At 38.3% G+C, this 13,515-nt stretch overlaps 2 protein-coding genes across 2 annotated transcripts; both read left to right on the forward strand.

Annotated features, from left to right (window-relative positions):
• The first annotated feature begins 1,091 nt into the window (after positions 1-1,091).
• LOC112556696 (steroid 17-alpha-hydroxylase/17,20 lyase-like) lies at positions 1,092-7,544 on the forward strand. Its single transcript, XM_025225935.1, has 7 exons — positions 1,092-1,651; positions 2,425-2,610; positions 2,738-2,953; positions 3,360-3,480; positions 4,803-5,065; positions 6,073-6,200; positions 6,374-7,544. The coding sequence occupies exons 1-7, from the start codon at positions 1,202-1,204 to the stop codon at positions 6,600-6,602; spliced, it is 1,593 nt and encodes a 530-aa protein (XP_025081720.1). The 5' UTR covers positions 1,092-1,201; the 3' UTR covers positions 6,603-7,544.
• A 1,462-nt stretch (positions 7,545-9,006) lies between these two features.
• On the forward strand, positions 9,007-13,386 carry LOC112555464 (vitamin D 25-hydroxylase-like). The gene is made up of 7 exons (XM_025223891.1): positions 9,007-9,772; positions 10,165-10,350; positions 10,534-10,749; positions 11,114-11,240; positions 11,502-11,764; positions 12,307-12,434; positions 12,872-13,386. The coding sequence occupies exons 1-7, from the start codon at positions 9,323-9,325 to the stop codon at positions 13,110-13,112; spliced, it is 1,611 nt and encodes a 536-aa protein (XP_025079676.1). The 5' UTR covers positions 9,007-9,322; the 3' UTR covers positions 13,113-13,386.
• The last annotated feature ends 129 nt before the right edge of the window (positions 13,387-13,515 follow it).

Consider the following 13,515-nt stretch of genomic DNA (forward strand, 5'->3'; position numbering starts at 1 on the left):
AACTCGTGATCGAAGTTTTCTAGATCCGTCCATTAACTATAGTTGTTTTTGTAACTTTATATCTAGCTCATGATTAGAGAGAAAGACATCGTGAGTATCAAGAACAGTCCGGGAATATGGTGTGGCTATTCTATTTATTTATTTATTTATTTATTTTTTAGCTATGCGTAAATAACCCGCAAAATACAATTACTTGTAAACATTAGAACAGAACCATCCATGTTAAGCTATAATAACTGTCGATTGTCTCATGCAGATGAAATAAACGTGAGAAACAATATGTTAATTAGCCAATCAAAGAAAAATTAAGTTTTCGCACCCTTGTACAGATTTAAGATACGAAGCTTCATCGTTTAAAGCTGAGCAGGTCTAAACAGTGTCTTACCTTGGTCGGACATTGTCACAAACAAAGTGGGGAAAATATAAAATATCTTGTTTACGTATAAACATCTCCGTAAAAAAGAAACTACATCCGGGGTTGTATTTTATGTTTCCCTAGTTCCTGTTATCTCGGTGCTAGAAAAATAATCAACTTAAGGAAATTATTTATGAAGATTTATTTCTAAAGATAAACAAAAAATGGTAAAGGAGGGAAGAAGAAAAGGAAAAGAGGGAAGGGTAAAGAAAAAAAAAAAGATTCATTGCCACAAAACTTGTAAAAGATAATCTGGCAATGAGCATCAACGCACATACTTAGAAAGACCACTGGTTAGAGCGATGGCGTCCGAACTGAGAGTCAATCTGGTTCGATACTCGAGTAGCCAAGCAAACATCCCCCAGTCGACCCACGACCCAGCTGGCGTGAATGAGTACATGACAATGGTCAGTTGGAGAAGATGAGTCAGCGAGGGAGAGGAGATGGGTACTGCCCCCAAGTACAGCTGGCCCCGAGAAAAGTGAGGTCTTTAACCTCATCCGGACCAACGACCTGAAAAGATTAATGGACGACCTTTACCTTACTTATTCCATTCCTTGGAACATTTCTGTCGTGTGTTCCGGTTTCATGTTTACTTCGAACTTTTTGTTTACAAGACCTGTACTCTAGAAATTAGGTTAGCTGATACACATATAATGAGCCTGTATAGTTTTCGCACAACACAGAACGATATACAGTTCAGTTAGACGTAACTATATACTATTAAGGTCCTTGTTTGGTGGTTTTTTGAAGACCAATTTTACCGGCAGAACAAGCAGTACTACTATGGCTTTAACAGACCAGATCGGTTGCTTGCTAGGGTCGGCTTTGCCTTGGCTTCTTGCGGTGACAGGGGTACTTTTGTATCTACTCCACAAGATCTTCGTCCTTCCAAAAAAGACTGTACCTCCAGGGCCATCAGGTGTCAGGCTGTTGTTTGACATACTGAAAGCGGTCAAAGGAGGAACTCTGCATTTACTGGGTGAGAAGTGGGCCAGACAGTATGGCGAGATCGTCATGTGCAGGACCATCATCGGCAACTTTTGTTTCCTCAACTCGGCGAGACTTGTCAGACAGGTGTTTACCGACAAGGAGATAGAGCTCGTCACCAATGACCGACCCAAAACGTTCACGGCCACCTGTGTAATGTACAATTCTAAGGATGTCTCTTTTAGTGACACAGTCACCAATCCAAACTGGCTGAAGATGAGAAAGCTCTTGCATTCTACTATCAAGGTGAGAGATTTCTAAAACAGTTCCATGTTCAATGCCTAAGCGACACTGAAGATTGATAGATATTTAAAAATAATAATTTCAACTTTAACAGAGAGTTGTTATTATAAGGAAAGTACCTTTCTGTCCATGTATCCATCATTAAATCAAAAGCATTAGTTTTAAGACAAAAAAAAAGTTAAATATCTATTACAACTGACAGCTTTTGACAAAATTGCTGTACTTCTTTGATTCTTTTTTGTCGTCAGCATTTTCTTTCTTCTTGCAAAGACTATTTGGAAAGAAATGAGAAATTTTAATTTAACGGTTTTAATAATGTACAATTCAAGATTATCATCTTCAAATATGATCCCTGCGAACGCATTTACTGTCTCTGCCATTGCTGGTAGCAGAGCTGGAATTTGCCAACCATGAGGGTGTTAACAGTCTTCTATGAATGTTGTTTACTGCGCTGAAGTGGCGGCATTTATAACTTGTTTTTAATCTTGAATGAAAAGAAGAAATCACAAGTCTGAGTTATGGTTGGTGTGGCGGACTGGAATATTTGTTACAAAACAATTTCTCTCCGAGCCGGTGATTCGGGCAAGGCACTGCAGAGTCTTACAAAAACATATGTCTTAGCACTGTGAAGTCTAGAATGTAGCTAAAACGGTCCTGTCATTTTCTTGAGATTTTATTCTTTAAATTGTGTGCTGTACTCCTTACCTTTGTTCACCAATAATTAGAATCAATCAATGGTTTCTTTTAAAATATTATTGTGTTTTCTTTATATTTAGTTCTACGGAAGCGGCGTGGAAAAGTTTGAAAACGTTATGCAGACAGAGTTATGCCGCTTAACGAAGATGCTGGAAACGAAATTAAAAACAAATGGAGGAATGCATCATGGGCAGTTGGAAGAATATTGTGAAGTAGAGCTGGAAAAAATGATTTCTACTTCCATTCAGCGTGCCTTAGCTATTCTGGTATGTCATATTCTGGATATCTTTAATCAGATAATTGTTTTCAGATCATATGTTTATATACATCCATGTATAAGATAATTTACCCTTCGATAAACCTACGCTTCAGTCGTTTTTTTCCGTCCAACAGATCACGGGAGAAGAACAAAACCCAGACTCGAAAGTGCCACAACTGATTGGAGATTTCTCGTTGTGCGTACAGAGAGTCCTGTCGCCCACTATTGAGTCCGTTTTGCTTACCTTACCATTTTTGCGGTTTTTCCCTGGAACCTACTACAAGGAGCTGTGTGAAAACACACTCAAGTGCCGGGACATGCTCATTGAAGAAGTCGTCACCAAAGGAAAGGTTATTCTAGAACTTTTTTCTTGTTATTGTCGCAATATTCTAAAGTGTATTTCAGGTAAGTTTGATAAAACATTTAGGGTCAACATAAAATAGTCCATCATGTCCTTCACAGACTATATATTTCATTTCCTTTCCGTGAAAATGTCAACTCATATCTTTTATCTCAGAATTCTAAAACCTTATTTTATAGTATGATTACCTCATTATTGTGACACCATCTACTATTTATTAGTAATACTAATCATGAATATCATCGAAAAAGACTAGTGTACAGCCAAAACCTCGCTTTAAAGATCTGTTAAAATAGTTTTGTGAGTTTAATGTGACTGTATTTCTTTAACTAATACCTACGTTTTTAACTTACTAAGTTACTAATCTATAATATTTCCGTGGGGATGATGTGAAGGCAAAGCACGTGCCTGGTGAACCGAAGGGAATGATTGGTTCGCTGCTGGAAGCACAGATGAGCAACGACTGGCTTAAAGACGACCACATCCGGACTTTGATTCTAAACATTATTGCCGCTGGTATGATTACACAAAAAATTATTTCTATTTTTAAAAGTTATTGACTTGTGTTCTCGTCTAGTCCTGTCGTCAACCTGTCCTTTCTGTGGACTACATCAAGGATAATAATTATGTAGTAGCCTTTGAGTACTTTGAAAATATTTCCTGACTTTAATGTAAAATCGAAAGCTGTGTATTGAAATTGGTAAATGCTTGTACCTTCTTACACGTGACTTTTTCTTTTAGACTTAAATTACCTAATATAATACAATGTTACAATATTACTCCCAGTGAATAAGTTATGTTTATCGTGGAGCGGTACATGCAAAACAAAAAAGTAGAACCTAAACTGGTTTATGAAAAAATAAGTAATATCTATGTCACCAGCAAGCCTATTTGACTTTTCTCATATAGACAGTAAAGAAAATCTTCAGCATAAAAAGTATAAGCAATCATTTCCTCGTTGAAAATACTGCTGTGTACAACCGAGAAGTATTATTTATTAGAGAAAAGACAGCTAGGGCTCGAGGTGACAGCGCTTAATGGTCGGTTCAATTTTTGTGTGATGCAGTGCACTTTGCTGTTGACTATCCGAGGATTGTTATCACTTCATAAAGGGTTGTGGATGCTAAATCAGCGAGAAAGAGCAGATAGACACTACCCTCAAAATAGCTTACCTGTAGATAAGTTCCGATTCATGGCAGTCACCAACAAGGACTGATTTACCCTTTTTTTAAAACTCTTAATGTTTAGAACAAAAAAACAAGATTATACGTTTACAAAGGAACAGCATGAAGTGGGTTTTCTGCACAAATTCTACTGGGAAAAATCAAAATTGAACAACTACAAATATACATTTGATAAATTTATATACTAAAGGAAACCTAATAATTTTTAATGTGCTACAACATCAACTGGAAAAAAGAAAATAAGAATTAATTTTAACATTATTATTACAGAAAACGTCTTTGCTGACTTATTCATCTACTATATGATATACTACAATTAGATATTTGATTGATATATGCTTTACATACATTTTATATACTTAATACATAGTTCAAGTATGTTATACTATTCTTTAATGTGCGTTCTTGTTTGTTATCCTATTTCTTCTAAATGCCTCGAATTGATTATAAATAAATGTTTCGCCTTTTTTATTCTGAAAATAACTGCCACATCGGAAATTCATCAATAAAAATTATGGAAATAGACTGAAACTATTCAGTCTTCTTCCATGTAAGAAAATGAAGTAAGGAGCCACTTTGGTTCATTCCTCACTAACATAAACAAATTAATCAAATCCACCTCTGAAGCAACTTTGAGTTTATTGTAATTTTCAGCGTTCATTACTTCCAACGAGTTGCTGAAGTCGATTTTCCTGTACATGGTGCACTATCCTCAAGTCATGAAGAAGATTCAGCAAGAGATAGACAGCACCGTGGAACACAGAGCACCATCCCTTGACGACAGAAGAAGCTGCCCTTTCACGGAGGCAGCCATCTTGGAAGTGATCAGAATCACTTCTAACGTCCCTTTGGGTGTGTGGCACGAGACAAGAGAGGACATTGTTACTGATGGTTACTGCATTCCCAGGGGAACTGTGGTGAGATGACAGGGCTGCTGACAGACAAGAAATAAAAAAAAGATTACTTTTAAACGATTGTTATTCTAAATACATTAATGACTCGTTGGTTTAATGAGCAAGCCTGTGAGCTAGAAAAGATGTAAATCTAAAAATTAGTATGTTCTAGCGGTAAAAGGTTTTTTTCTGAATGAGCCTGTCAAGAACATTTAGACCATCATACATATTCAGCCCATAACTTATTAACTCCTCCGGTCTTCCTGAATGAAGCTGTCAGGAATATTTAGAAACGACTTAGAACATAAACTCGTTGAACCATGTGACCGAGACTGTAATCTATGTCTAGGCAAGGACGTGTATTGATAGACTGATGTCTGTACGCCGAGACTCACTCTTGGCCTCTTGCAAAGTGATCCCCTGTCAGTCTCGGCGAGCCGTAACAAAGAATGTGAATAAACCGGAAACTATGTCGTTTAATGCCTCGTTTTAGTAGTTAATCTGAAATGTGAATAAACCGGAAGCTTACTGGTATAGAGCCTCGTTCTAGCAGGTAAGTGAAAATCGTCTGCCAGCTGTCCAGGGGATATAAGTTCGTGCTCTAGGTTTAAAGACTCAACCTTTATCAAAATCAACAGACTTTTTCTACGTGGCATTATTTTGTTCGATACGCGTTACAGTATCTATTGCATCTTTCTCACACTCAACTGAACTTTCCACAGCTGTTTTGACTAGATTGTAAGTAGTTTTAAGAGTTGGTATTAATTACCGTTCGACATGGCGTTCAGATTTTAAAACTACCTGCCTTGACTCAGTTATGTTAGTCATGCAAAAATAAATCCATGGGTATTTCTATGATGTATTTCTAAATAGAGTATAGTTCTCTTGAGTGGTAGAATTTTTGACTTCATATAACTATTTCAGTCTAAATAAAAATCAATCTTGTTTTCTACATTATACAGCTGCTTGATGTTATCTATTATCATTATCTATTTCATATTTCTCACACTCTTTAACTGAACTGTCCACAGCTGTTTGAGAACATTTGGTGGATGAATCGGGACCCAGCAGCATTTGAGAACCCTGAGGTATTTCGTCCTGAGCGTTTCCTAGACGACGAGGGTCAGTTGCTGCCCCCTACTCACCCTACACGATGGAGGTAGCGTGCTTCTGTGTAGTCTCGAGTCATAAACGTATTGCTTTCCATATTTTAGTACTAAAAATGACTCCGGAAGTACATATCACACACTAGTGGTACAAAGATGTTTATTATTTTACGTACATCATCAAATATTTTCGTAAACTTGATTTTATTTATTTATTTTTGTTCAGATTTCTTCCCTTTGGCATTGGAAAGCGCAGCTGTCCTGGGGAGAGTTTCGCGCGCTCGCGGGCCTTCCTCTACGTCACAACGCTCTTACAGCAGTTCGAGTTCCTCCCGCCTGTCAACCATGACTTGCTTCCTCTCAGACTAGATTCGTGGGCAGAAGGCATTGTCCTGGAGCTCAAACCATGCCCCGTGGCGATAAAGAGGAGATCACAGCAACCAGAGACTAGCTAGCTATCATCATAAAGCAAAATCTGGAATGATCCCTACATTTTATCTTGCGGTCACTGATATTTTGTGTTCGAGGCTAAATTTCCAAATTTTCCCGAGACTGTTTGGGTCAATGATCTATGCTTTATTTTTTTTGTATTTTTTCGGTTTCTGTTTTTTCTATGAAGAGAAGTTGCTTAGCTGACTATAAAACTCAAGATTATTAGTATATACGCTTTGCAAAGGGTAATATTTTCAGATATTCTGGAAGGAGTGTGGAAAAGTTTTGCTTCAGAATGTTAATATATATTATTCAAGATCAACGCCATTCCCCTTATTATTTTCTTTACTATTTGTATTATGCTTGTTTGTCATGTTCATATACATGTTAGAAAAAGCAGATAAATTTATTAATATTATTTTATTGCTTTTATTTAATGAATAGACTAGCTTCTTTATAGTGGAAGTCTACTGTATTCCTTTTTTCTCTTTATTTAACTCTACAATCGGCTCGTTACCATCATTACGACTATTGAGAGTATAGTATACATAAATTCCTTAAGTGGGTTAAGCTTGTTATATTTATCTGCCTGCTGATATGTGTGCTGTCCTCTGTGGTAGCCTGTAGCTTCACACGCCCACTTTGGCCTTTAAGCATGCACAGAGTAAACACAGATATGTTTTTTCAGACGCGCAGATGTTCAAAACTTAACGACTATTATTTACACACGTACAGGCAGTCTCTCAAACAGATCTGTTAATTTTTTGCATGAGGTGTAATTTTGTTTTCCGCTATACATCACTGGTCTTAGAAGATAGAGAACCCCAGCGATATCTTTTTATCACCGAGAAAAAGTTTCTGCGAAACCTCTTTACACGATTTACATCCAGAAGCCTTCTTCAGAGACAGCTTTTGTAATCTGATTTGTCTGAGCATTTCCGGTTTTCTGAAATGTCCTTTGTCCTTCACGAGAAAACAAATTACTCCTTGAGAGCAAGATAAGGCATCAAGTACATCATCTCATGCGAAGATCACTGCGCATAATGACCCCGGCAACAAAGATAAGCCAGTCAACAAGATGTTAAAACGCACATGCCTTGTTCTTAGTGAAAGGAAAATAAATCAACATCGTTGTTGTCGTTTTGTTGTTGCTGTTCCCTGACCTTTTTCACACACACACATTATGTATTAACACATCAAATTCTTAGAAGTACAGATGCACGTATTAAAGTAACTCGCTCTCATTTTCACATGCAGACATAATGCATTATCCTCAACAGTCTGAGACCACTGCAAGTGGACGTTTGCATCTAAGGCAGGTTTTGCAAAAAGTGTATCCTCTATCACATTTAAATCGAATATCGCATATGTACATGCTTTGTGGGAAAAAATTAACTTAATTTGCTTTCTGAAAGCTCAGCGCGTAATAATCTTCAAAGTGTTGATGAGAAAGAATAGAGCGTGAGTTTGATACGATTATTTGAAATGAATTATTGGCAAATACTGTTTCTCTAGAACGTTTGTTACCAAGCACTTCAAATTTTGCTCTCAATTAAAGCAGTAGTTTGTTCTGTTTGGGAGTTGTTGTTTTTTTTGTTTTGTTTTTTTTATTAACAGTGCACATTTTTCAAAGTTATCTCTTTGACAAATGTTCTTTTTGGTGCATAGTTGCTAGTGATCCAGCAATTGAATTTCTACATTAAAAATATTGAAATCATTTTGTACACAGTATTATTAACACAAATTACGCAAATGTTTGACGCCAGAGCTGACACAATATTAAGGAGGAGGATATTAAGGAGGAGGATAAGCTGTCAGCCCCCCCCCCACCCCAAAATTTTTCAAAAATAGTGTTTTTAAAAGGGATATACTTATAAATGATTCATAAAGGACACTCCTCTTCTGCAAATGAAATATTCATAACAGACTCTAGATCCGCGAGAAGGAATGCACCTCCTGTGCTGCTGTTATACTGACAGACAGCAAGGACCATACATCAGCCGGAAGTATCTTCCACAATAATTACCTATAAAGTCCATGAACTTCATGACCATGTCATTACAGTGCACGTTGTAGACAGGATAAAGGCTGTAATAGACTACCCACACGCACCTGATTAACCCTTGGTCCGCCCTCCAGCCCCCAAGTTTCGCAAGAAGCCAACGATGAGGCATATAACTATGCTCGGAATAGGTTTACCACCCGTATTCTCTGCTCGTCTGTACCCTGCTCACTGTATCGCGATCCAAGCTCACTCTTACTTCAGGGTAGCAGGTCTGGGTCGTTACTCATATATTATAAAGATACGAGGCGATAACAAACTCTCTTTTCACCTGTCTCACCTCTGAGGTTTTGGAGGATTTTTTTTTCTTTCGAGAGTTCTATTTCGAGCTCGGGTGCGACATGATGGAAGGAACGGTAAACAAATAAAGCTAGATTCACTGCTTTACTTGCCGCGAGATTTATCTCAAAATCTGGCAGTCAACATTCTAAATTAGCATACATTTTGAATTTTCTCACAACCTCTTGCTTACTTCACTAATAATTTAGAAAATAGTGCTAGCTCCGTTTACTCACTCTTAGCAGGGGTATCCGCAAGTTTTATAACGTCCACCCCACCACCCGTGACAGAATGATAAATGGCGCCATTAAACGAAACTGGGTACCGCTATATATTTTCCTGATCGTTGCCTAATGTCCCTTTCTAAAGACTACTTTCACAGGCAAGACAAGCACTACAAATATGGCTCTAACATATCAGCTCACATCTTTGCTTTGGCAAAAATTGCCTTGGATTCTCACAGTAACAGGATTATTTTTCTATCTTCACACACTCTTTGCCTCTCGAAAAAAGCCGCCTGTACCTCCGGGTCCATCAAGTCTTAGGATTTTCTTCGACATTTTGAAAGCGGTGAAAGGAGGGACTCTACATTTACTGGGGGAGAAGTGGGCCAGACAGTATGGAGACATCGTCATGTGCAGGACCATCATCGGCAACTTTTGTTTCCTCAACTCGGCGAGACTTGTCAGACAGGTGTTTACCAACAAGGAGATAGAGCTTGTCTCCAACGACCGACCCAAAATGTTCACGGCCGCTCAAGTGATGTACAATTTTAATGATGTGTCTTTCAGTGACCAAGTCAATAATATCTACTGGCTCAAAATGAGAAAGCTCTTGCATTCCACTGTAATGGTGAGCGCTTTAAATTTATGTATTAGATAAGTAAATAAACTTCCAATTTTCAATGACCTGGACGATCATGAGATAATACCAAGAACAGCTTCAACTTTAAAATAAAAAGTAATTCCTGTGTGGATAACACCTGTGTATCCATTGTTGTATCGCATGTACAAACTGCTTCAGGTTTGTTTTTTCTTTCACTCTTCAAGGACCTATATTTATTACAGTGATGTAGCATGTCATTCGTGACCTTTTTAAACATCGTTGTTCTATATAAAGAAACGATTGTAAATTAATCCTCGTGATTCAGCATTTTCGGTAAACCTGTTACGTTTTTTCATTAATATTGAGAATCTCTGAATGATATTTTTTAACATATTCACAGTATTTTCGTGTATATTTAGTTCTATGGAAGCGGCGTGGAAAAGTTTGAAAAAGTTATGCAGACAGAGTTATGCCGCTTAACGGAGACATTGCAGACGACAATAAAAACTAATGGAGAAACGCATCTTGGACAATTAGGAGGATATTGTGAAGTAGAGCTGGAGCAACTGATTTCCACTTCCATCCAGCGCGCCTTAGCTATTCTGGTATGTAAAATATGAGTACATCTTAAAGAAGTGCCTGAAAAATACTTTGTCACTGTCCTGTTTTAATATTTCTTGATATAGACGAGCGAATTTAGCAATAAAAAGTCATGTCACACCACACGTGTATATACACAATGACATATTATTCTAAATGATATTCCATTTAGTTTTTCCGTCCAACAGATCACAGGAGAAGAGCAAAGCCCAGATTCTAAAGTTCCACAAATGATTGGAGATTTTGCAGTTTGTGCACAGAAAATCCTGACACCGACTGTTGATTCTATTCTGTCCATTTTCCCATTCCTGCGGTTTCTCCCTGTAACCTACTACAAGGAGCTGTTTGGAAACACCCTCAAGTGCCGGGACATGCTCATGGAAGAAGTCTTCACCAAAGGAAAGGTTAATCTTATACTTCTGTTTCCTTCTACTCTCGCCAACCTTATGACAACGAGCATTATAAATAGGTTGTATACAAATATTTCAGGTCGCTATAAAAATATGCTCCCGTGCTCTCCATAAATGTATGCATTAAATTTTGTTTACGTCGTAGACATGAAGAAAGCTACTAAGCTAGTAACAAATCTCTAAAACATTAACTTATAATTGCAGTATTCTGATTTAATCAGTAACTTTCACTGTAATATTTATAATAACATCGAATTAATTTACAACAACAAAATCGGCTGTAACGTTCTACCGGGCATTCTCTCTAACTACTGTCTAAACTCTGGAGGATGAGGGTGTTATGATGGTTGTTGTGAAGGCAAAGCACGTGCCTGGTGAGCCGAAGGGAATGGTTGGCTCGCTGCTCGAAGCACAGATGAAAAACAGCAACGACTGGCTTACAGACGACCATATACGGGCAATGCTTCTAGACATTATTGCCGCTGGTATGATTACTACATCTGTTCTTGTTTGTCTGTTTAGCTGCATGCCGCCTGTCCTTTTCATTAACTATATTGAGGAAATATTATCGTCTTTGGAGAGCTTGGAGAATATTTCCTAAATATCACAGTTGAGATTACGAAAGCTAATCAAGTTGCTTTTTCTTTTCAAAGAAAATGATGTGAAGCATTTAAATTTTATTTTAAAAAATCCTGAATGTTAATATAGACTTAATATTGTTAAAGTCAGTCATTCACACTTTTCAGCGTTCGTTACTTCCACCGAGTTGCTCAAGTCGTTTTTCCTGTACATGGCTCACTATCCTCAAGTCATGAAGAAGATTCAACAAGAAATAGACAGCACCCTGGGACACAGATCCCCATCACTTGACGACAGAAGAAGCTTCCCTTTCATGGAAGCAGCCATTTTGGAAGTGATCAGAAGCACTTCCAACGTCCCCTTAGGTGTGTGGCACGAGACAAGAGAGGACATTCTTACTGATGGATTCTGCATTCCCAGAGGCACCGTGGTGAGAAAACAGAACTGTCCGTAGACAAGCATACAAAGAAAGATTTCTTAAGTGATTGGAAATACACACGTGTTGACGACTCGTGGTTTTATGAGTGTGTTTACAAACAAGAAAAGATACAAATCTGGAGCCAAAGAATAGCTGAGCTACCACGCGACCTAGAGTGTAATGTAATATATGTAGAGGCCATAATTCATTTAAAAGCAGGTCATGCGATAACCTTTTTTAACCTGGCACCCCGCCTGAGGTGAATTCACCTTCCCTATGCATTTCACAACACACTGGGGTCATTGACTCGACCGGCCTGCCTGTAAGTGGTTTGCAGAGTCGATGTGAATTTCCGTCTGGACGTTTAGCGTCCGGGATTAATTCTAAGACAAAATGACTAAGTCGTTGCAGAATATATCTAACTACTTTTATATTATACACTTATTCGATTAAATACAGTTATCGAGCGATATCTCATTTTAGTTCGTTGGATATGTTGAAGCTTTACGCTAGCTGCTGCACATTTCTCACACGCTGAACTGAACTTTCCACAGCTGTTTGAAAACATTTGGTGGATGAATAAGGACCAAACAGCATGGGAGGACCCCGAGGTTTTTCGTCCAGAACGTTTCCTTGACGACGAGGGTCAGCTGTTGCCCGCTACTCATCCCATGAGATGGAGGTAGTGCGATAGCGTCTAGTAAAGTTCTAATGGACTAAATATCACAATACAACTAATTATTTTCTAGGCCATAAAAGTCTTTAGTTAGATAAGAGTTCTCGGATCAAACGATCTCAACCCCTGTTATAGACAATCCTGCTGGTACCCGTGTGATAAAATGACAACTGAATGTCTGTCACAAGTACTAGAACAAAAGCGTCGACAAAACTAGAACAAATTTATACAACTATATTCTGTGGAGTATATTCTTTAACAATCAGTAGTAAATTATCTTTTCTGTTAGTAGGTGAAAACTTAAAGAATTGGAGAACCGATGAGAGTGAACCAGCCAGTGAACTCTCATTCACAATATTCACACACCATTATTAAAATTTATATATTTTATCGATACTATCCGTAAAGTACTCGATAATCGAAAAATTTGATATTTTATTCAGATTTCTTCCCTTTGGGATTGGAAAGCGCAGCTGTCCGGGGGAGAACTTCGCGCGCTCGCGGGCCTTCCTCTACGTCACAACGCTCTTACAGAAATTCGACTTCCTCCCGCCTGTCAACCACGACTTGCTTCCCCTCACACAAGATTCGTGGACAGAGGGTCTCGCCTTGCAACTCAAACCATGCCAAGTGGCGATAAAGAGGAGGTCACAACATCCACAAACGGGCGAGCTGTCGGCCTAAAGCTAAACCTAGAAAGATCATGGCACTTTATCTTTTCACGGACGTGTATAGGTGATTGCTGTCTGTCTCCCGAGACCAACGCTTAGCCTCTTGCGAAGTTCTCCGCTGTTAGTTTCGGCGAGCCTTAACAATGAATGGGAATAAACTGGAAGCTTAGTACACACCTGCCTAGTTTTAGTAGTTAACTGGATCTCCCAGCAGTCCAGTGAACAGGTTCGTGATCTTTTGGTCCCCGACGGGCGAGCTATCGGCACAAATCATACGATAAAGAAATCCTGTCTTTTCATCTTTCGCTTACTAATGTCACCTTTTCTGTGCAAATATGCATATGAAATGACACAGAACGTATAGTGTTACACAGATACATGCATCAATATCTTTATGCATGCATGCATCTTTACTC

Source organism: Pomacea canaliculata, linkage group LG2, assembly GCF_003073045.1.
Source record: "Pomacea canaliculata isolate SZHN2017 linkage group LG2, ASM307304v1, whole genome shotgun sequence".
In the NCBI taxonomy this organism is placed as follows: Eukaryota; Metazoa; Mollusca; class Gastropoda; order Architaenioglossa; family Ampullariidae; genus Pomacea; species Pomacea canaliculata.